The following is a 21,477-nucleotide window of genomic DNA, read 5'->3' on the forward strand; positions in this document are numbered from 1 at the left end:
CAGGGGTTCCACAGGTCACTTTAACCTCCAGGTGACCACCTCCAGGTACCCCTCTCTGACTTGATAGCAGGAGGATTTGCTTTTCCTCTTCCTTGTCTCTGAAAATACCAGGTGCCTAGGAGAGAGGGCTATTAATGTCCAGGGTCCCCTTCACTGGGCCAGGGGTGGCAGGAGAGCCAGGGGCTCTGGGCAGGATCTTTTCCAGCCCCTCAGGGGGCCACCCCCAAGGAGCCCAAGGCGGGCACACCCTCTATCCAGTCACTCACCCTGGAATGTGGGAGAACCGGCCGCAGCCCCAGGGCTGCTCACGTGCTCCTGCCCCGGAGAGCACCTGGCCGGGGCTCCAAAGGCAGGGAGAAGAGGCGGCACAGAGCATAGTGAGAAGGCTACCAGCAACCCTGCCTTCATGAGGCTTCTCCCCAGAAGAAATGGAGCTAAGAAAATCCTCATGCTTGTGCCTCTCCAACTATTAATGCCTTCAATAACCAAATGAGGTAGAGAAGTGGCATACTTGGACTTGGGGTCAGTGCCTTGGAGGGCTGAGGAAGTTCCAGGACTGTGGTCAGACCAGCCATGGAGCAGGAAGCAAGGGGCCTTCCAAATACCACAGTGGTACCGCCTCACCTTCAGGACGGGAGGATGGCAAGCGCATAGCCCCCAGCCTTTAAAGGACAGGCACAGTCAGCACAGCAGCCGGGGAGCAAAGGTGGGGAGTGAGTGCAGCAGGATACACAGCCCCGAAGCCTGTGCTGTGACACAGGAGGACTCAGACAGCAAGTGGCCGGAGGAGCTGCAGAGGAAGCTCATCAGCCTCTGCTTCCAGTGACCCTTCATCCTTATTGGGCTCATCAATACTACAGGGTTGTTGTTTTTTTAAAAAATATTTTTAGTTGTAGATGGACACAATGCCTTCATTTTATTTATTTATTCTTAGGTGGGGCTGAGGATTGAACCCAGTGCCTCACATGTGTGCGGTAAGCACTCTACCACTGAGCCACAACCCCAGCCCCACTGCAGGGTTTTGATACAAGAACAAGGACAGAGGGCGACTGGGCTCGGCTGATATGCTAGACACTAAGGTAGGGATGCGAGGAAACATCTGGACAAGCCCTAAAATAGTCCTTGCCTGTAACAGATTGCCAGGGGCATCCTGAAAGCTTGAGAAATAGTTTGCTATCACAGTGCCAACACACAAGGACTGAGGCTGGAGCTCAGTGATGGAGTGCTTGCCTCGCATGCACACGGCCCTGGGTTCAATCCCAGTACTGCTGGTGCAGGGGTCAGTGCTCCGGGCAGCTGCCCCAATCCTGGGCCTTCCAAGTCATTCTGTGATCACAGTCCCCCTCTCTTGTGGGGAGGCTCCGAGTGCCATGGGGAGGAGGCGCTCTCCTGCCGACCATCCGGTTACGCTCGTCCCCTGCTTTCCCTCAGACCGAGAACAAATGGACTGAAGTCCTCTTTCCCAACCCTGCACAGGGAAGGCCACATCAATATCCTAAGTCAAGGACAGAACCACAGATGGATACGGGTTCAGGGGTCCTTGTAGTTAAGATGGTTTAAATATAATTTTTCTTTCACCCCTCCCCTCATCTCACCCACAAACCCAAGTTACTAGCTGCTTAGATCCCCACAACGAAGCCAGGAAACCAGAATTGAGTGCCCAGTTTTGTTTTGCTGGGGATGGAACCCAGGGATCTGCACATGCTAGGCAAGCGCTTGACCATCCCCAGCCCAAGTGTCAAGTTTTGAACACGTTTTACCTGTCAGCACACCATTAAAATAGTTACCTAGGAGCACAAGCAGGTGAGGCCCGGCAAAGCCCCAGGGATGGGAGGAAAGGAGAGAGAGAGAGAGAGAACACTAGATCAAACGTGTGCGAGCGTGTGTGCCGGGGTGGGGGATGGGGTGGGGAAGCATGGCGCTATGGCTGCAGCTGGGGCCTTCAGTTTAGCTCCTGTGACTGTGCATCCGCAGGCTGTCCCTGCAACAGCCCTGCCGTGTGGCCATTTATTTTTTCACTGGCATCTGTGAGGCCCCCACTCCTCAGCCTGGCGGTTCCCTAAAGACAGGGAAACGATGTCATCCCCTGGGTCACCCCAGCGATGTTCTCTTAACACACACAGAAGGTATACCTGGCAGAAGAAATTAACTCCAACTTACCTACTTTTTGCTTAAAAACATTTATTTAAAAAAATAAAGAAAGAGAAAAGGAAAGAAAAACCTCTCTGCTTCTCCCTGGAAACTTAAGTGGGAAGGCGGGAAAAGACCGACTGCCCCCAACAATGCCAGCAGCCTGCATGGAGAGGAGCTGTGGGAGGGCCTCCGGTCTCAGGGCCCTGTGGGCCAGAGAAGGACCCGTCAGAGCACAGGCCCAAGAGTGACAGACATTTAAGGTCAGAGAACAGACTATCCTGAGGGAACAGAAACTTCAGGACGTTGACTGAAGAAACTGGAATTTGAGAATAAACAATTATTCTGAGAGCTTGGGCAGTCTGAAGAGACAGAGGCCACATGCATGACCTCTAACTGCCCTTGGGCTCCAGGATTTGCTGGACGTAGTTGACAACATTGCTGTGGAGTTGGGAGGCAGTGGACGCAAAAGTCTCCTTGGCGAGGGTCTGGGCCACTTGGCTGCCACTCATCATTGCATGGTACAGGGGAAGGGTGTACTTCTGCTTCCCCTGCAAGAAACACATGCACATGCTCTAAGCAGCTTGCTCGGTGTGTCTGCCCAGCCCTCCTCCCCCAGAAGCAGTCTAATGGGGATCATGGTCCAGTGCCAAGGGGGATGTGGGGATGAGAGCTGAAATAAGGAGCTTCCTAGTCAGAGGTGCTCTGATTCTGGCATCTTCTTAGGAGGCAAAGATCGATGGAGATAAATCTCAACATGCGTCCCAAGCCAGGACAACACAGGGACCTCTACATCCAATGCGATGAGTTAACACAAAGGGACTGCCAGCTTTTGGAGAGCTGGAGGTGGTTAGCTACCAAGGCAGTGACGGACATAAAAGGCTACAGCACATAAAACTCAGGACCACATAAGGTCAACTGCAGTCAAGCAAAACAAAACCCACAAGTCAAATCCGCAGAACTGTAAGACAGCTACCTCACAAGTTCCTAAACTCCAGAGGCTTGGAGAAGCGGTCAGAGGGCTCAGAACACCTCCAACAGACATGCAGCTCCTGCTTCATGCAGATGAGAGAAGCTGGGCGTGGCTCTGTATCCAGCCCACTCTTCCCTGCTCTGGAATCGGACGACATTCAGTTCATGCTGAGAGCCCACACCCTCACCCAACTAGGCAACTCTCATGAGCCAATGGAGGACCCTCTGTCACTCCATTCCCAAGTCCTGGAGCTTTCCTGGGAAGCGGGGATCTATATAATCTAGCCTTTGCTCATCTTGCTTGTCCCTCTAGCCCTCTCCCATTCTCCCCAGAACCCATGCTATGTATTACCCTCCTTACTAGTTCTGGGTTAGGGTTAGCTGACTAGCTTTTATCCCTCAGGCCTCACCAGCTAATCTGCAAAAAATTCCCTAAGCCTGCAGGCTTCCTCTTTCCCCAGGACAATGCCTCCAGAGCCACACTCCTAAATGATGAGGAGTAGGGACCTCTGGAGCTCAGACCATGAGACTCTAAAGACACTCTGCCCACAGGGTGACTTCAACTGTGGCGGGTAGTCCACATCCTGTGGGGAACAGGGAGGTGGGGATCACCCACCTGGCTCTGCAGGAACTCCTTCACTTTCCAGAAATCCTCCTGATGGTCATTCTTAAGTACAATTTGACCCCATCGTAGTCGCAGCTCTGCATTCCGAGCATTTGAGACCTTTGGGTATGCCTCCCCGAGTTTTTTCACATTCCCTGGAAAAGAGAAAGAAATGGTTGTTGTTTTGTTTTGTTTTGGTACCGGGTATTGAACTCGGGGGAACTTAACCACTGAGCCACATCCTCAACCCTTTTTTTGTATTTTATTTAAAGATAGGGTCTCACTGAGTTGCTTAGTGCCTCACTGAGTTGCTGAGGCTGGCTTTGAACTCGATCCTCCTGCTTCAGCCACCAGAGTTGCTGGGCAGGCATGTGCCACTACACCCAATGAACTGGATTGTTAATGACCAGCAGGGGAAGCCAAGAAGTCCCATTCTCAGGGACACCAAGTGCTTGCCTACCCTGAGGTCCTCAAAGAGGTTGTGAATCACTGTGAACCACTTATCAATCATTCTGTTCATCTTATGCTCAGAATGGTAGTGTTCTATTATCACAAGTACCTGAACTTCTAAGACTCTTCCATCATATGTCCCTTAATGTCTAGTCAGCTAACCCCAAACTGGTAGTAAGGGTGCAGATCATGCTCTTTTCTTGTAAACATTCTATTTTCCTTCATGGATTAAAACATATGTATACACCCTAAAATATGCTTCCCACTTTTTTTCCTACCATTAACCTGATAAATTCATGTGAACTTTACCCGCCCCCCCTTTTTTTTCCCTCCAATACTGGAGACTGAACCCAGGGACATTTTACCACTGAGCTACACCCCAAGCCCTTTTTATTTTTTACTTTGGACTAGGGTCTCAATAAATTGCTGAGGCTGGCTTTGAACTCATGATCCTCCTGCCTCAGTCTCCCAAGCTGCTAGGATTACAGGCGTGTGCCACCACAATCAGCGGTGAATATTATTTTGATTGGGCAGCAAGCATTAATGGTTAAAAGCTTTGGAAGACTATGTTCAAATTCCAGTCCATTTACTGGCCATCGGAACTACGTGTGCCTCAAGTTCATTCCGTTGCCTGGGGATTAAGATCACAATTCCTCCTTCACAGAGTAGTTCTAAGGATTAAGTCATCTTATACAGGCACCGAGCCTACAAGAGTGGCCTGCAGAGCCTGAAGCGTTGAGGAATGCCAGGCTGTATTCACTCCCCATCACCAGCCCGCATGGACTACGTGGCAGGTTCAACATGAAGCCCCTGCCTCCCTACTGCACCAAGCATCGCCTGGGGCCAAGACCTCCATTGTTCCCGAGTTTCCTTCTGGACCAGATATAAAGCTCTATACACAAGGGGACTTGATTCAGCACACTGAAGAAATAGCCCACTTTTTCTTACCAGGAGGGAGAGGAGATTTCTGGAGGATCTTATCCAAGAAGTAGATCAGCTGGTAGGTCTTCCAGGAAGAGATGGCCACAGCCTCAATGGCTGGCATGTCCAGCTCCTCAGTCACCCACAGCTGGGCCAGCTCTTCAGCTGGCTGCATGAGTGAGTCCCCAGGGGAGAGATCAGGAAGGTAGGGGGGCCAGCCAGGGATATTCAGCCATCGATCAAATTCAAAACCTGTTGATCAGAAGGAGAGAAGATGCTCTCAGAATAGTCTGGCCAAGTCAAGGTCAACTTGTCCAAGCACTCCTAGAGATCTCGAGCCCCTACCTCTCCAACCCAAACTCTCTTCAGTACTTAATGTCACTTTCCCATACAACAATTTGTCCAGCAAGATCTACCATAGTAAGATGGGACTGTGACTAATTCTACTGAGAAAGCGTCTGTGCTTTTTGCTTTTCAGTACTGGGGGACTGAACACAGGGGCATGCTACCACTGAGCTCATCTCCATCCTGTCTTTTATTTTGGGACAGGGTCTTGCTAAGTTGCTGAGGCTGATTTTGAACTTGAAATTCTTCCGGCCGCAGCCTTCTGTGTGGCTGGGATTAGAGGCGTGCACCACCAGGCCCAGCAGTGAAGGTGGTTTTTGTTGTTGTTGTTGTGCTCTATAATTAATCTTGTGTTGTCAGAGTCCAGTTGACAGATGCGTTCCTAACTGTGTTCAAGTTCACATTCTCCTCCTGATCACTGCAAAAGCACTGTGCTTTTGGAATCAGGGTTCCAAAACGGGGCTCCCTGGGTCACTGTCCCAGTTCTTCCATTAATTAGCTGGGAGGTCACAGGCACATTACTTCATGTCTTGGCGCCTCAGTTTTATCTGTAAAATGGTGGTGACAGGCCCTACCTTATTTGATAGCTGTGAAGATTAAATGAGCAAATACACATTAAAAGCTTAGCACACTGCCTGGTGCATAGTAAGCACTCAGGAATTGTCACCTATTGATAGCTACAGAATCTCATGACCTTCAAATGCAGACCTCTGACTAGAGAGAAGGCACTACCCAGGGCCTGACCAATCCAGCTGTCACTGGAGGATGACGTTACCAGACCCAGGAGAGTGACTCAGAGCTCATAGCATGACTCGGGGGTGTGTCTAATGAACTGTCTCACTCATGACAGGACATTCTCTCCTCTCTGAGGAGGCAGAACCTCTCAAGCAGACAGCAGGACAGCTGCTGGTATTTTCCTTTGCTCAGAAGGCCACACCATGAAGTTAAGGCAGGGGCTACTGCCCCAGTCCTGCCCTGTGAGTGACAGTATGGGCAGTGGCAGCAATAGCGGCTCTCTGGATTGAGATAAGGGAATGATCATGTGTGTCCAGGTGTGAGGAAACAAGACACAGAGGGGAGAGTAGAGAAGCAAAACAGGAGAAAACAAGGCCAAGTGGAATCGAGAGAAATATTTTTGCAGTCGCTGCCCAGAGCCTGACACACATGAGGCATGTGCTCTACCACTGAGCTATAGCCTTATACCCAAGAGAAGTCCCTTCTGTGGAACAGAGCCTGGGACCTGGGCTTGCTCCCCAAAGGAGCAAGATAATTTTGACTCAGTGGTCTTCCTAGCCACCTTGGTCTTTCCAAATATAAACTACATATAACTCTCCATCATCTCCTAGATGCCTGTGGGACAGTTCCTCTACTTACCTGGGATGGAATCCACTTTCTTTTTCTTCAGCTCAGGGAAATACTCCAAGTAGAATTCCAGAAAGTCATCGGCTAAGATACTTTGGAATTTAAACTCATCCACATAGGCCTGTGGGAAGGGAGGTGCCTTTTAGCCTCTCTGGATGGCTTGGGGAGCAGACTTCCATTTCCTGAGCCCTCTCCAACCCCTTACCTCTTATGCCCCCTGCCTCTACCCTTGCACTCTGCCCAGCTGCTCTGTCTGCTCCTCGTCCTTCTCCCCTCACTGAGAGTTGACTATACCTTGAGAAACTTGTCAAACTGATCCTGATCCCCCACCAAGTGGGCCAGGTATGAGACAAAGCAGAAACCTTTCTCGTAGGGCGTCTCATTGTAGGTATCGTCTGGGTCAACACCTGGCAGAGGGGAAAGCAGACAGGATTTGAGCATCTGTAACCCACCACCCTCAGTGTTCTTCTCTAGATCCAGATTCAAAGACTCATGTTGGAAGAGATCAAACCAACTTCCCCAGGGACAGGAAGGCCAAGGTTTCCAGATCCATTCTGGCCTCTCCCAAAACACTTCAAAGGAGATCTTAGAGGGTCAGTAACCATGGAGCTAAGAAGAGGACAAAGAAACCAGCCACCCAGAACTGACACACTGCCTGTTCCTGAGATCTGTGTTGCTTGGCAGGGACCATCAACTCTTAGGATGGAACATGGAGCTTAGCCTTTCCCAGCCCTATTGGTCACCTCCTACCTACTCAACCCCCCCTCCCAGAGTGTGTTGTTTTTACAACTGCTCTAGACTAAAACTAATTACCAATGTACAAGAAGTCCATTTCCATAGTCAGAGGCAACAAGGAGCATGAGCATGAGCTTCAGTTGCACAAAATGGTTTTACCTTAGTCACCCATGGAATGTAAAAAAAAAGTTAGTTAAAAAGCTCTGAACCTAGAATTGGTCAGGTTCGTGACCTTGGACAAGTCACTGAACCTGTCTAATGCTCAGTCCTGTCCTCTATTAAAAAAAAAAAAAAAAAAAAAAAGCTGTGTTCTATAGAATTCACAGGCCTGATGGGCATGGTGGTGCACACCTGTAATCCCAGAGGCTGAGGAGTCTGAGGCAGGAGTATTTAAAAATTCCAGACCAGTCTCAGAAGGCCCTAAGGAACTTATCAAGATCCTGTCTCAAAAAAATAAAAAGAATGAGAAAGTTCTAATGAAATGATGTGGACCTCTGAACTGCACAGAACTGGCCTGAACTCCTATCTGTCTGAAATGGCTGGGTTGTTGGTCTGGAGGCCAGGGATGGCTAGAAAGAGCTCTGAGGGCCCAAAGAAGCTATTCTAAGTGTGCAATGATCAACACGAAAATCAGACCAGCTTGAGGTTCCGGTGCAATTTAGGGGAGAGGGGAAGGCTGAGCAGCCTCCCAGACCTGGTTCAATCTTCACTCGTAGCTTGTTAAGTGGATTTTCCTCTCCGGTGATGTCCATGTGCTGCCGCAGCAGAGCCCGCCCAGTAGCGGCTTCCAAACAAGTATAAGCAGCCCCTGGGATTGACACAAACCATAAAAACCAAGAGTTGGTCACCACTTACAAGAGTATTTTTCTGAGAAGACACTGTGCTGCCCCCTTGTGGTGCAAAACTTAATATCATCCCCTTCCCAGGAAAGAGGGGAAATAGGGTCGATGACAGAGAACGTGACTCAGCTCTGAGCTCCCTGTTCCTCTAGGCTATAAGAACAGGGCTAATTAGGTTGTAGGTTTCTCCCAGGACTAGAAGAACCACACCTTCTCCCTGACAGTTATCTTTCCCTATCAATCTATTTTTATTTTTAGATAACAATTGGATCTTTAATATGTTTTTCATTTAACTCTTTCTATTGAAGAGAAATAGTCACAAGATTTTTAAAGATCTCCGGGCTGGGAATGTAGCTCAGTAGTAGAACTCGCCCACAGCATGTGCAATGGCATGGGCTTGATCCCTAGTCCCACAAACACAAAGCAAAACAATCCTAATGACACAGGAGGCTGAGGCAGGAGGATGGCAAGCTGGAGCCCAGTCTCCACAAATTAGCAAGACCCTGCTAATTTTATCAAAATAAAAAAATAAAAAGGACTGGGGGTGTGGCTCAGAGGTAGAGTGCCCATGGATTCAATCCCTGTACCACCAAAGAGAGAAGAAATCTTTTAAAGATCTCTACCTCTCCTTATGGTTTTAAAAATAACTGAGGGAGCCTGGTGCAGTGTGCACACCTGTAATGCCAACTACGTGGGAAGCTGAGGCAGGAAAATTGTAAGTTCAAGGCTGACCTCAGAAGTTTAGCTAAGATCCTGACTCAAACAAATAAAAGGGTTGGGATGTAGCTCAGTGGAAGAAGGCCTGCCTACATTCAAGTGAACCCTGTGTATGGCCCTGGGTTCAATCCCTAGTACCAGAAAAACAAACGAAACACAAAACTACTGAAGGAATGGTGGAGGGGAAGGGGACTGAGTTTCCCCACCAGTCAGTTCCTACCATCTACTAGGTATTCTGACTCAAAGCCTCTCCGCCTCAGTCTCTGCCTCTGAACAATGGGAAAATAACATTTCCTTTGGGATTCCTAGAGGCTCAGTAAGACATTCACAAACAGGATTTTGCTCTATTTACTCTGAATCAAAGTATAAATCTATACTTACTTTCTGGGAGGTTAGGGACAATTGTACTAAAAGTGCCTCTAAAACATTCGAAACTAGTGGTGCCTGGTGGTACACATCTGCATGTAATCCCAGCCCCTCAAGCGGCTGAGGCCGCATTCCAAGCTCAAGGCCAGCCTGGGCAATTTAGCAAGACCCTGCCTCAAATCAAAAATAAAAAAGGGCAGGGATGTAGCTTAGTGCTAGAGTGCTTGCTTAGCAAACAGCAGACCCTGGGTTCAAGCCCCAACACCCTGCCCCCGGCACACAGTTCAGATCCAGAATTACATTTCTATGAATTTATCCTTATTGAAGTTATATCAGATATGCATTAACATTTCTAGGTAAAAACATTTGCCAGAATATTTCAGTGGAGGGCTGGGGATATAGCTCAGTACCAGAATTTGCCAAGCATGCCCAAGGCCCTGGGTTTGATCCCTAGCACCACCAAAAGCATATATATATATATAAAAACGTCAATAGATAATTGAGAATAACCTATCTAACAAGTGGAGATTGATACATCATGAAACATCCATATTATACAGCTGTGTGTGTATACATGTCATATATATGTATATAGCATATGTATATATATATACATATGTATATATCATACACACAAGTAAACATACACACAGGCCTTCTGCATGCTAGGCAAGTACTCTACTTCTAGCTTTATCTCTAGGCCCTCAGACAAAATTTGATGACTTAACAAGTTTTTAAGATTCTTTTAAACTTAAAAGTTCAAAAAGAAAGACAGTCATAAAATCTTGGATAGTTTGATAATTCATAGACACATATAATACATATACATATAAAAACAATTTGAAAGAATATACATTCATTATGAATGAATAATGAGATTAAAATTTTCTCTTCCTTTTTGTGCTTTTCTATGTATACCAAATAGATTTTCTTTTTGAGACAAAATCTTGCTAAGTTGCCCAGGCTAACCTCAAACTTGTGTTCTGCCTGTCAGTCTCCCAAGTCACTGAGATTATAGGTGTGCTCCCTACACAAGGCAAATTATAGTTTCTTCCCCCACCCTACCCCCATCCCGGTTACTGAGGACTGAACCCAGGGGCACTCTACCACTGACCTACATCCTCAGCCCTTTTCATTTTTTTATTGTGAGACTGAATCAAAGTTGCCCAGGCTAGCTTTGAACTTGTAATCCTCCAGCCTCAGTCTTCTGAACAGCTAGGATTATAGGTGTACATCACCACACCTGGCAAATTATTTTTTATGAGGCACTTAGGACAAAGTTGGCATAGAGGTGATTAAGAGAAGATAAAGATGACAATGATTTTATGAGTCACTCAAAATTAGCCAGCCACCTGGATGAATAACCCTGGGCAACTGTCCCACAGGGGTTGCCTGGCTCAGGGAGGAGTGAGCATGGCGTGTGGCTGCAGCTTAGATGGGGGCACTTTCACTGTGAATCCACCTGTTAGTCCATTGGGTCAGTACAAACCACGGCTTCCACTGTCTCTGGTGGCAGACAGTGGAGCAGGAATTACCTACTTAAAAGCAACATTTGTCTATTAGCCCTGTATCACTTTCACCTGAGTTTTCTGCACTATGCCCTCCTCTCTTCATGCCCACCTGTATCCTAAACCCCCAAAGGACAGAGCGCTGGCCTCGGTGAGGAATGGGGAGCAGGCTGCCTGGGAGGCTGGCACCTTACCAAACAGGATGGTGGAGATCCTCCTCTGGGCATACATGGTGAAGCCCTTCGTTGAGCCAGAACTCCCCCCAGTTGGCATTAGTGACCAGGTTTCCAAAACCAACTGTGGGAGATCTCATGAATGATGACATCAGCCAAGGAGCGGTCCCCTGCTAGCAGGCAGGGAAGTGACGAAGGTCAGACAAGGGTTCTCCATTCCTCCAAATTGGAAAGGATGGTGGCATGAAGAGCAAGTCATTACCTGCCAAAAACTTGGAAGGTCACAGAGAGGCCCGGGCTCCCTGCAGCAGACCTCACTTCCCATCCCCCTGCAGCCCTAAGGACTGCAGTCACTAAACAGGCAGGGTGGGATCTCAGGGGGAAACGAAGCCCAGCTCCTCAGCCTCTCCAGAGGCTGGGCTGCCCTGTCCCTCGGCCTCCCTTCCTGGTGCTCCAGTCTCTCTTTCGCTCAAGCATGGGTGAGCATACTCCTGGCCCTGTTACATGTAGCTCACAGGGGGCCAACTTGGGATCACAAGACCACGTATATCCTAAGAGCCTAAAGTCTAAAGACATAAAAGAACCAAATGGAGAGTGGATTACTTCCCACCAGAGGAAAGGCTAGTCAACAAAGGCCCTGGCTGTTCTTCCCATCTCTAATGTCGCAGCAGATTTTTATCATCTAAAGAACCCTCCCTCCTGGAGTCCCTTCCTCAGCAACTACCAGGAGCCTGGCTCACCCCCTTCTCCTCTTCCTCCTCTCCTTTGCTTCTGGGATCAAGGAAACCTTACTCCAGGAGACAGAAAGAAGGGAAGTAGTCCCAGAAGGCAGAATGGAAAGCAGGGACTCAGTCTAACAAAACACATTGTTCAGTGCGACACCATACCTTCCCCAAACGTAGGGCCCGAAAAGCTTCTCTCCTGTGGCCAAGAATTCTTCTATCACCCCATTGTACTCCTCCTTGGCAGCTTCAATCAGGCAGGGTTCTGCCCACACCCGGCTCCTAAAGGTAAGAGCACAGAAAAAGCAGAGGGTGTGGAAAACACTTCCACAGAGACCTGAAAGCCTGAAAGCACCTGTGAAAAACTGGCCTTAGTCCATATTTGAGCCAAATAAATGTGACAGTCTGGTCAGCTACAGAGACAGGAGATGCAAGATCAGATCATCTGGATCTGCTGCCTTGAGGTAACAGGATCTAAACCCACAGTGCCAAAGTCTATGGCTTCAACACTGAGTGCGGTCTTGCAAAAGTGATTTAAACTCCCTGAGCCTCAGTTTCCTTGTTCATCAATAAGTGATGAAGACTAACTAAGATGGCATACAAGCTGAGCACAGTGGCCTGTAATCCCAGCTACTCAGGAGGCTGAGGAGGAGAATCAGTAGTTCAAGGCCAGCCAGGGCAACTTGACAAGACCCTATCTCAAAATAAAAAATAAATAAAAAGGACTGGGAGTACAGTTTGGTATTAAGAGTGCCCCAGGTTCAACACCCAGTATGGAAAAAAAAAAAAAAAGCAAAGCATACAAAAGGTCTTCATACAGTGACATATAAATGTTAGTTTCCTTCTTCCTATTTACAGGACAGATGAAGAAATGGTTACTATGTGTGTGTCGTTTGTTTTTGTGCTATTGGGGATTGAACCCAGGGGCACTCCACCATGGAGTTATATCCCTAGACCTTTTTATTTTTTAATTTTGAGAAAGGGTCTTGCTAAACTGCTGAGGCTGGCCTCCAACTGAAATCCTCTTGCTTCTGCCTCCAGAGTGGCTGGGATTATAGGAGTGCACCACCATAGAACCAATCGGCTAAGAAAGAATTCTAACAGTGCCTTTGGAAATGAAAGAAACCTTAATAGACAAACCTATGAATGATAATGTAAAATTGCTAATTGTCTTAGATGTGATAATGGTACTGTGCCTTTATTCCTCACAATTAAGGAAGAATGGCTTTACTCTTAACAGAGGCACTCTGACTTATTTACCTTTAAATGGTCTACAATGAAAACAAACCCACACATAAATAAAACTGATATGACAAAATGAGTGAGCATACAGATCGATATTCAATGTCTCCACCTTTCAATTTTCTATACATATAATTTTTTCATAATTAAACAACAGGAAAACAAAGGTGAAAAGAAGGAAATATCAATAAAAAAACAAGAAGATTCAGTAGACAGAAAGCCAAGGCTGAGCAGGGAGGTGATTGTCAGTCGAAGACCATTTACTGAATCCAAGGAGAAGCTAACCCCAGAATTCAGGGTTCCTGTACAAGTCAGTGTACTGGAGCCTCGGTTGCCTATCTATAAAACAGACACAATAATACCATCCTTGTAGAATCTGGGTGAGGACTAGAAGAGGTCATATGCCAAAGGGCCTTTTCTGCCTAGGACTCTCTTCCCAAGGTAACAGGACTGGGGACAGGTGGCACATTTTGCCAGACCATACCATTTAATATACTACATGAGACCTTAAGATGAGACCCAGGAGGCAGGGACCATCCATCTGAGAAGGGAAGGAAAAAGTCACCACCAGGAGTTAAATGGATTTTGTCACCTAGTCTGATATACTGTGTTGTCATTTTCTTACAAAGTGCTCAAAAAATAAAACAAAAAATTATCATTCTGTATGTTTAGAATTTGTTATTCTCTCATTGCCCATTAGTAGGTCATACTCAGGTAGGCACGGTGGCACAAGCCTATAATCCCAGTTACTCAGGAGGCTGAGGTAAGAGGATCATGAGTTTAAAGTCAGTCTTAGCAATTTAGCAACTCTGTAGAACACTCTTGGTGAATGTTCAATCTCTAGTACCAACCAAAAATAATTTTTTTAAAGGCATGCTTTTACTGGTAGAACCTTAGTAAGGGTAAACACATTCTCCAAATGACATTCCTTTACTTATTTCCTTGTCTATTACACAGATGACATCCCTTGGGTTATCTGTTCTTTTTATCCCTTAGGTTATCTATGGCACCGCCTATTAGGAAGAGGATAAGACCTTGTCTTTTAAGATTGGCATTGCTTTGAGTGTGTTTGCTGGAAGAAGATACCAATGGAATCCTATCTATTATTCTATCCGATACCCAGGAACTAAGACTCATGATCCCAGCAGTGCTACCAAGCCTAGTTGCGAAGTCTGAGGCTTGTAATGAATCTTGTTGAGAATGTCACCACCTCCAGGAACTGAGACCAGGGCTACAGATAAAAAGCAGCAGCAAAGCCAGAAAAAGGGCCTCAGCGTGGCGGTCCAATCTTTGATCCCTTCACAGCAGAAGTGAGCTGTAGTGGTAGATAATATGATATCCAGGAAAAACCCACAGTCCTGGTAAAATTTCTTGTTTCAGGAAACCTTACAAAATCTCTCTGTTTCCATTAAATCCGCCTAATTTCAGGGAGGCATTTTGTCACCTTAAGATTAGATACATGCATCTGCAGCAGATGGAGACCCCTCCCTTTCTAGTAGGAAATGATGAAATCAAAATTGTGTATTTTCAGAAATTAAGTGTTAAAGAAAAATGGGAAAATTTGGTACAAAGATTTTTTTTTTTTTTTTAATTACTACAGTAGCACGGCACAGTGGCACAGACCTGTAATCTCAGTGGCTCCGGAGGCTGAGGCAGAGGCTCGCAAGTTCAAAGTCAGCCTCAGCAACTTAGTGAGATCCTCAGCAATTTAGCAAGACTCTGCCTCAAAATAAAAAATAATAAAGGGCTAGGAATGTGGCTTAGAGGCTGAGTGCCCCTGGATTCAATCCCTGGTAAAAAAAAAAAAAAAAAAAAAAGGAGTGAGGTAGTCGGGTCCTGTAACATAGGAAGATCACAAGTTAAGAGACCAGCATGGGCAACTTAGTGAGAACTGGTCTAAAAATAAAAAATAAATAAAAAGGGCTGGGGATGTAGATCAGTGGTTGAGGGCCATTTCCAAGTACTGCCAAAAAATAGTGAACACAGTTGCCAGAGGGCATTTAGAACTTGAAGATACTATTAATGATCAATCTTCTAAAATTGCACTTAAGTTCCAACATCACTCTACAAGGCAGCCCAGGACAGCAGCTACTGCTAAGCAAAACTGTGATCTCATTCCAGAAAGCAGGTTTAGAACTGAAGAAAGGGAGGTTGGAGAAGGTAGTGGGAGGACAGAGGAGAGAAAAGGAGTGCCTCCCCCAGCTGTACTCTGCTTCTCCACTGCAGAGGGTTCTAGATGCAGATACAGGATCCCATGCTGTCCCGAGAACCACCCCAGTGGTCCACTAGTCAAGAGTCCTCCTTGACTCTGAGATCAAACCAACCTTGCCTGCAGGGTCTTTGTCTCCTACCTGGGTCCAACTTCAGCCGAAACCAGATCTCCAATGGCCAAAGCTATCAGATAGGAGGGGACAGGCTGACACATCTGGAAGAAGAACTTATTTGGCCCTCTCTTCTCCCAGGTACTTGCACTCATCACAGCTGTGAAACCATCTGGGACCTGGCAACAGAAAAAAATTAGGAAGGCCAACCCAGACAGGGTCTCCTTTTGATTAGCTTAAAGAACAGTGTGTCAAGAGACCTGCATGGTGATGATAATGACCCAGAATCCATTTTAGAGAATGCAAAGGCTTCAAGAAAGTAAACCTGTGCTAAACTTATGGGATTTAGAAAGATATATAAAACTGTTGTAGGTAGAAGGGTTACCTCTTTCAGAGGTACTATTGGATGGATAATAGTTTGTCAACTAAAATGTGACCTGACAGATTGGAGATATATATATATATATCTCCTATATATATATATATATATATATTTTTTTTTTTTTTTTTTTTTTTTTTTTTAAACAGACATCTCACTATGTTGCCCAGGCCAGCCTCTGCTTTAAGCTCCTGATTTCAAGCAATCCTCCTACCTCAGCTTCCCAAGTAGCTGGAACTATAGGGGCACACCACTATGCCTGGCTAAAATTATATTCTTGATCCCCAAGGGCAGGCAGGTGCACCTAACCTATGTCCTTACCTCAACAAGAGCTGAATATTTGCATTTCACTGCAGGAGTGTCGAAGCAAGGGAAAAAGGCCCGATTTAGGACAGCTTGACCCTGGGTGTAGACAAAAGGTTTCTTCTTTCCTGCTGTCTGCTCAGGAGACAACCAGCAAACCTAAAGGAACAGAAGAGCATTTTGGAACTAACATCTCTCACAGCAACTTAGTCCAGCCAGAGAAAGGAGCTGCCTGGCATGGGAAAAACTCAAGGAATTCTTCACAGCAATTCAGGAGGCTGAGGCAGGAAGCCTGCACATTCAAGGTCAGCCTTGGCAAGTTCCAGACCAGCCTGGACAATTTAGTGAGAACTCATCTCAAAATTTAAAAAGCAGGGGTTGGGAGGTACCAGGGGATGTAGCTCACCCCTGAGTTCAATCTCCAGTACCTCAAAAAAAAAAAAAAAAAACCCCTCAGGTAATTCTTAAAATCCTTCTATATTCCAGTCAATTGGGCTCTGACTGGAAAGTTCTCTTCACAGGGCAGAGCCACCACTGTATCCCATGGGTCATCTCAGGAATCCCATGATGGTCACGGACCCCGACATTCTGTCTTCTTCCTCTGTAGTAGCTTTCATATCAAACACAGAAGCTACTATATTGGGACTTGTGATAAGATACAGGAAAGCAGAACCAAAAAGCAGTGATTAATATGTGCTCTTCATTGCTAAAGTTTCTTTTCAGAATAGATGCATTTTATATTGTATGCATTGGCTATATGATTCTTTTTTTTTTTTTTTTTTTTTTTTTTTCCAGATGAGATCTTGCTGTCTCCCTAGGCTGGACCCAAGCACCTCTTCTTCCGTAGCTTTCCAAGTGCCAGGACTAAGTGTGTGCACCACAGCACCCAGTAACTATCACTAGACAAGCACTCTACCACTGAACTACACCCTCAGCCCCTTTTTAAAATTTTGGGACAGGATCTGGCTACATTGTCCAAGCAGGCCTCAAACTTGTGAGCCTCCTGCCTTAGCCCCTGCAAGTAGCTGGGATTACAGGCCTGAACCACTGTGCCCAGCTCTCATGATTTGCTTTCTGTTAGCCCTTAAACCAAGGGCAAATCTGAATGATAAGCCTAATTTCTGTCCAAAGTAAAAGGTCACTTAAAACAGATATATCTGAGAGTGTGGGAGAGAATGTGTCAGCATCAAATACCATTTAGAATTTAGAAACGAATTAAGATTATTCTAGGAAGGTTTCACAGGTGAAACAAAACGTTCTTGGTTGGGTATTCAAAGGCAAGCAGGAGTGAGATGGCTGGAAAGGGAGAAACGAGTCTCAAGGAGATGAGCAGCCCTGGTGGGGCATGGCTGGAGCAAGCTTTGGCAATTAGCAGTAGGCTTTGGTAGAGAGTGGTGGGAGGCAGGCCTGGCCAGGAAATATGAAGGGCTTCAAATACAGCATTTGAGACCTATTTTTAAGAAAGCCACATTGGGATGTTGGTTTTTCTTTACTTAAGTTTTTATCTGTTGGTTTTTTTTTTTTTTTTTTTTTTTTTGGGGGGGGTGCTGGGGATCGAACCCAGGGCCTTGTGCTTACAAGGCAAGCACTCTACCGACTAAGCTATCTCCCCAGCCCCGAGTTTTTATCTGTGAATGTGAAAAATTTAGTCTCCTTCCAACAAATACAGCATAGTATGGAAGTGGGGAGGTAACTTTGTAGTAAAGCTGAGATACGCTACTCCAGTCAGGCAACCAAGGTCAACATCAACAGTCAGAAATCGTGGCAATACTACGCAACCACAATATGATGTGATGAAACAGCGTGTTACCTCTGTAAATTGCTGCTCAAAAACCCATGACCCTAGTCTAATCATGAGAAAAACATCAGACAAATTTCAGTGGAGGGTCACTATACAATATATCTGACCAACACTCCTCCACACTGTCAAGGTCATAAAAAACAAGGAAGTTTGAAAAACTGTCCAGTCCCAAGAGGAACCTAAGGTTACACACCAGCTAACTATATGTGGCATTCTGGATGGGATCCTGGAACAGAAAAAGACATTAAGAACTAAGGAGGGCTGGGGTTGTGGCTCAGTGGTAGAGCACTTGCCTAGCCTGTGTGAGGCACTGGGTTCAATTCTCAGTACTGCATATAAATAAATGAATAAAATAAAGGTCTATCAACATCTAAAAAATTTTTTTTGAAAAAGAACTAAGGAAATCTGAAAAACCTATAGCTAATAATAGTTAATAATAATATAGGTAATAATAATAATACACCAGTATTGGCTCGTTCATTTTATCAGATATGTCATACAAATGTAAAATGCTAATGGGGAAACTGTATATATGGGGACTCTGTACTATCTGCTCAATTTTTCTGTTACTCTGTTTTTTAAAATGAAGTCTACTAATTAAAAGGTGAGTTGGCAATAAAAGCAAACACTCCTAAGAGTACCCACTATGTACCAGGTACTGTATTGGGTGCTTTAAAGACATCTCACTTAACTTTGTGAAGCAATTAGACCAGTGCCTAGCACACCTTGATAAATACTGGCCATCATCCCCTCCACCAAAATTCCTTATTCATCACTCCTTGAGTTTTGGGGGTTTTAATTTTTTTTTTTTTTTTTTTTTAATTTTCAGACAGTGCCTTGCTATATTGCTCAGGCTGACCTCAAACTTGCAATCCTCTTGCCTCAGCCCCTCTAGTCACTGGTATTACAGGCATGTACCACTGTGCTGAGATTTTTTTTTTTTTTTAACAATGCGAAGACAATGAAATGAGAAAAACTGGCAGTACATACACTATAGAAAATCTAAAGTCGGGGAGAGGGTGCTGGGGTGATTAAGGTGAGAACCCTTATCAGAATGCTAGTGAGGATCAGAGGGGAAGGAATACATACAAGTGCCACTAATGAAGAAATTCAAGGTGTAAAGGACAGCTCCTTGTAAAGCACAGACCACTGCCATTATGACTTTAAGAAAATTCAATTCTTCTGGTTGAAGTGCCACTTTTAGTAGGCAAATTCAGGGAGGGTTTAACTTTTTTCATTCACCCTGTTTAATTTTTAGTTTCCTGCCAAAAAGCAAGAACCAGGATGTAAGGGAGCACTAACACATGTTAGGCTTCCCCACAGGGCACTGGGGTTTTCTTTCTCCTTCCAGGCTAGTTTGCATCGTGTGCTTTGGACTTCCATTTTCAAACAAGTCCTATCACAAGATTCATTTGTTTCCTCCAATGGTGAACCACAGGAACAGAACTGCTCTTTGGGTCAGTTCTAAGAGCAAAGGGGAACTGCCAGCTAGATGAACAAGTTTCAATTGCCCACTGTAAAACTTGTAACCCACCCTGAAAAGCAACTAGCAGCCACAGCCCAAGGCCTCTCCACAAGGACTGCCTGACTATAAAAGGTACACCACATAACTTTCCATTCTCATATTTCCAATATTCGCTCCAAAAAATTTAAGATTTACGAGTCAACCAACAGTGAGAAGGCCAAGTTATTATAAAGCCTAGAACATCCTAATCCCAGTTCTTTTACTCAGTCCTCTGTTAATCAAATCCAGAACTACATAGGATGAAACAAAACTAATTATCTGGGTTTCAGGCTTGTTTCAGCCTGTGGAACTAGAAGGGCTCACAAAATAATGGGCAGAGTCAGCATCCGGCTAATTAACTAGCCCTGTCCAGGGCCCCATAAGGCAGAAATAAAGTAGCTGACAATAGGGACCCAAATCCAAAAGTCCCAGGACAGCATTAAGTTCGGCGTACGAATAGTTCGTTATCCAGAAAGGCACACGGAATACTGGATATGGGGTGTGTGATAAGAGGGAATGTGGGGTGAACTAAACAAGCTCCTACAGGGGCCAGGGAGGACAGGCAGGAAGGATGGAAAGGTCAAGCGGAGCACACGGTGGCTGCAGGGGTCAGAGACCAGGAGAGGGACACCAGGGTCCCGGGAGTTGAGAGGGAACTGCGGGGACACTAGGGGAACTGGGGGCACTCCCGAGTAAGCGCTGTGAGCATCTCTTCCTTTCCCCTCCCTGGGGTTTCCGTGAGTGCCTCCAGGCTCGGCTGAGGCCGGAAGGGCGGCAGGAAGACACTGGGCGAGGTCAGGGACCAGGGCCGGACACCGGGGGGCGCACTCACCCCGGGTCCCTCCCCGACGCGGTAGGTGAGCACCACCTGGAAGCGCTCGGCGGCGTGGCAGGGCTGCGGGAAGTCCACGCACAGGGCTTGGCCGTAATGAGAGAAGGGCAGCGTGTGGAAGGGCACAGGTTCCGCGGGCTGCTCCTCTGAGCCGGGCCGCTCTCGCCGCAGTGTCGCCGCCGTCACCTCGAGGCACGGGTGCGAGTCGAGCCGCAGCTCCGTGGCGCCCTCCGGCAGCAGGCAGCGCAGCTCCAGGACGGCAGTGCCGTTCAGCCCCCGGCTCCCCGGCCCCGGCCCCGGCGGCCCGAACTCTACCCGCAGGTCCAAGTGTAAGTGTAGTATCTCGAAGGCCCGGAAACTGGAGGCCGAGGCCACGTCCACCGCCTGGGCCGAGTGCAGCGGCCGCCGAGCCGCGCCGCGGGTCGGAGGCTCGAAGCTCGCCATAGCCCAGCAGCGCCGTTGCTCAACCGCGGGCAAAGCCGGCCGGCACCGCGGGGGTCACGGGAAGCCACGCCTCCGAGCGACGCGCCGCCGCAGGCCACGCCCCCGCTCCGACCACGCCTCCTGGGTCCCGAGGGCCACGCCCCTATCCGAAACTAAGAGGCTGGGCCACGCCCTCCCCCGTGCTCTTTAAAGCCCCACTCTTTCAGCTTCATGCAGATACTTCAGCACCCTGGAAGAGAGTAGTGGGACCGGTTTATCCCACTGGAATGTTGCAGTACCCCGTGGGAGACACCCTTCTCTGAGAACATGTCCCAATTCCTCTTTTTCCAGGCAGACAGCTGGATATGGGGACACAGCCCTGGGTTTAAGGTCTGGTTCACACTCTCATGCTCTCTGCTAGGTCAATTATTAGGACTGTGTGTCACCCTGGGAAAATTGTCCACGAAAGGCAAATCATTCGTAAAATAGGAATCATAATAACTTTCTATTTCGCAAGGTAGTTGTGAGAATTCAATAAGGCAGTGCATCTAACACACTTGGAAAACAGCAAACTCCTATACAGCTGCCAGGAATTTCACACCAGATCAAGGCTTGGCCTCTCAAGACATCGAGCATGCCTATCTTTCCATTGTTGTGTGAAGGACCGGGAACCAGCAACACACAGTTTGATGCTTGATTGTCCATCAAGTCACTTTTATTACTCCGACTGTATGGTACAGTTTATAGAACTAGTGACATCTCTACACTTTGTTTCTCTTCTATATCAGTGGGTTGCAGTGGTCCTTCTGTGAATAGGAGCGAATCAAT

At 46.8% G+C, this 21,477-nt stretch overlaps 1 protein-coding gene across 1 annotated transcript; it reads right to left on the reverse strand.

The window, feature by feature from the left end:
- Nucleotides 1–2,163: 2,163 nt before the first annotated feature.
- RNPEP (arginyl aminopeptidase) lies at nucleotides 2,164–20,729 on the reverse strand. The gene is given in 15 exon segments (XM_079106024.1): nucleotides 2,164–2,681; nucleotides 3,719–3,861; nucleotides 5,105–5,329; nucleotides 6,797–6,905; nucleotides 7,079–7,191; nucleotides 8,214–8,327; nucleotides 11,144–11,189; nucleotides 11,191–11,241; nucleotides 11,243–11,308; nucleotides 11,310–11,348; nucleotides 11,350–11,394; nucleotides 12,021–12,126; nucleotides 15,438–15,586; nucleotides 16,108–16,248; nucleotides 20,227–20,729. Coding segments are annotated over 15 exon segments (1,950 nt in total). The 5' UTR covers nucleotides 20,671–20,729; the 3' UTR covers nucleotides 2,164–2,522.
- Between the last annotated feature and the right edge of the window lie 748 nt (nucleotides 20,730–21,477).

Source organism: Sciurus vulgaris (genome assembly GCF_902686455.1).
Source record: "Sciurus vulgaris genome assembly, chromosome: 12".
NCBI classification, from domain to species: Eukaryota; Metazoa; Chordata; class Mammalia; order Rodentia; family Sciuridae; genus Sciurus; species Sciurus vulgaris.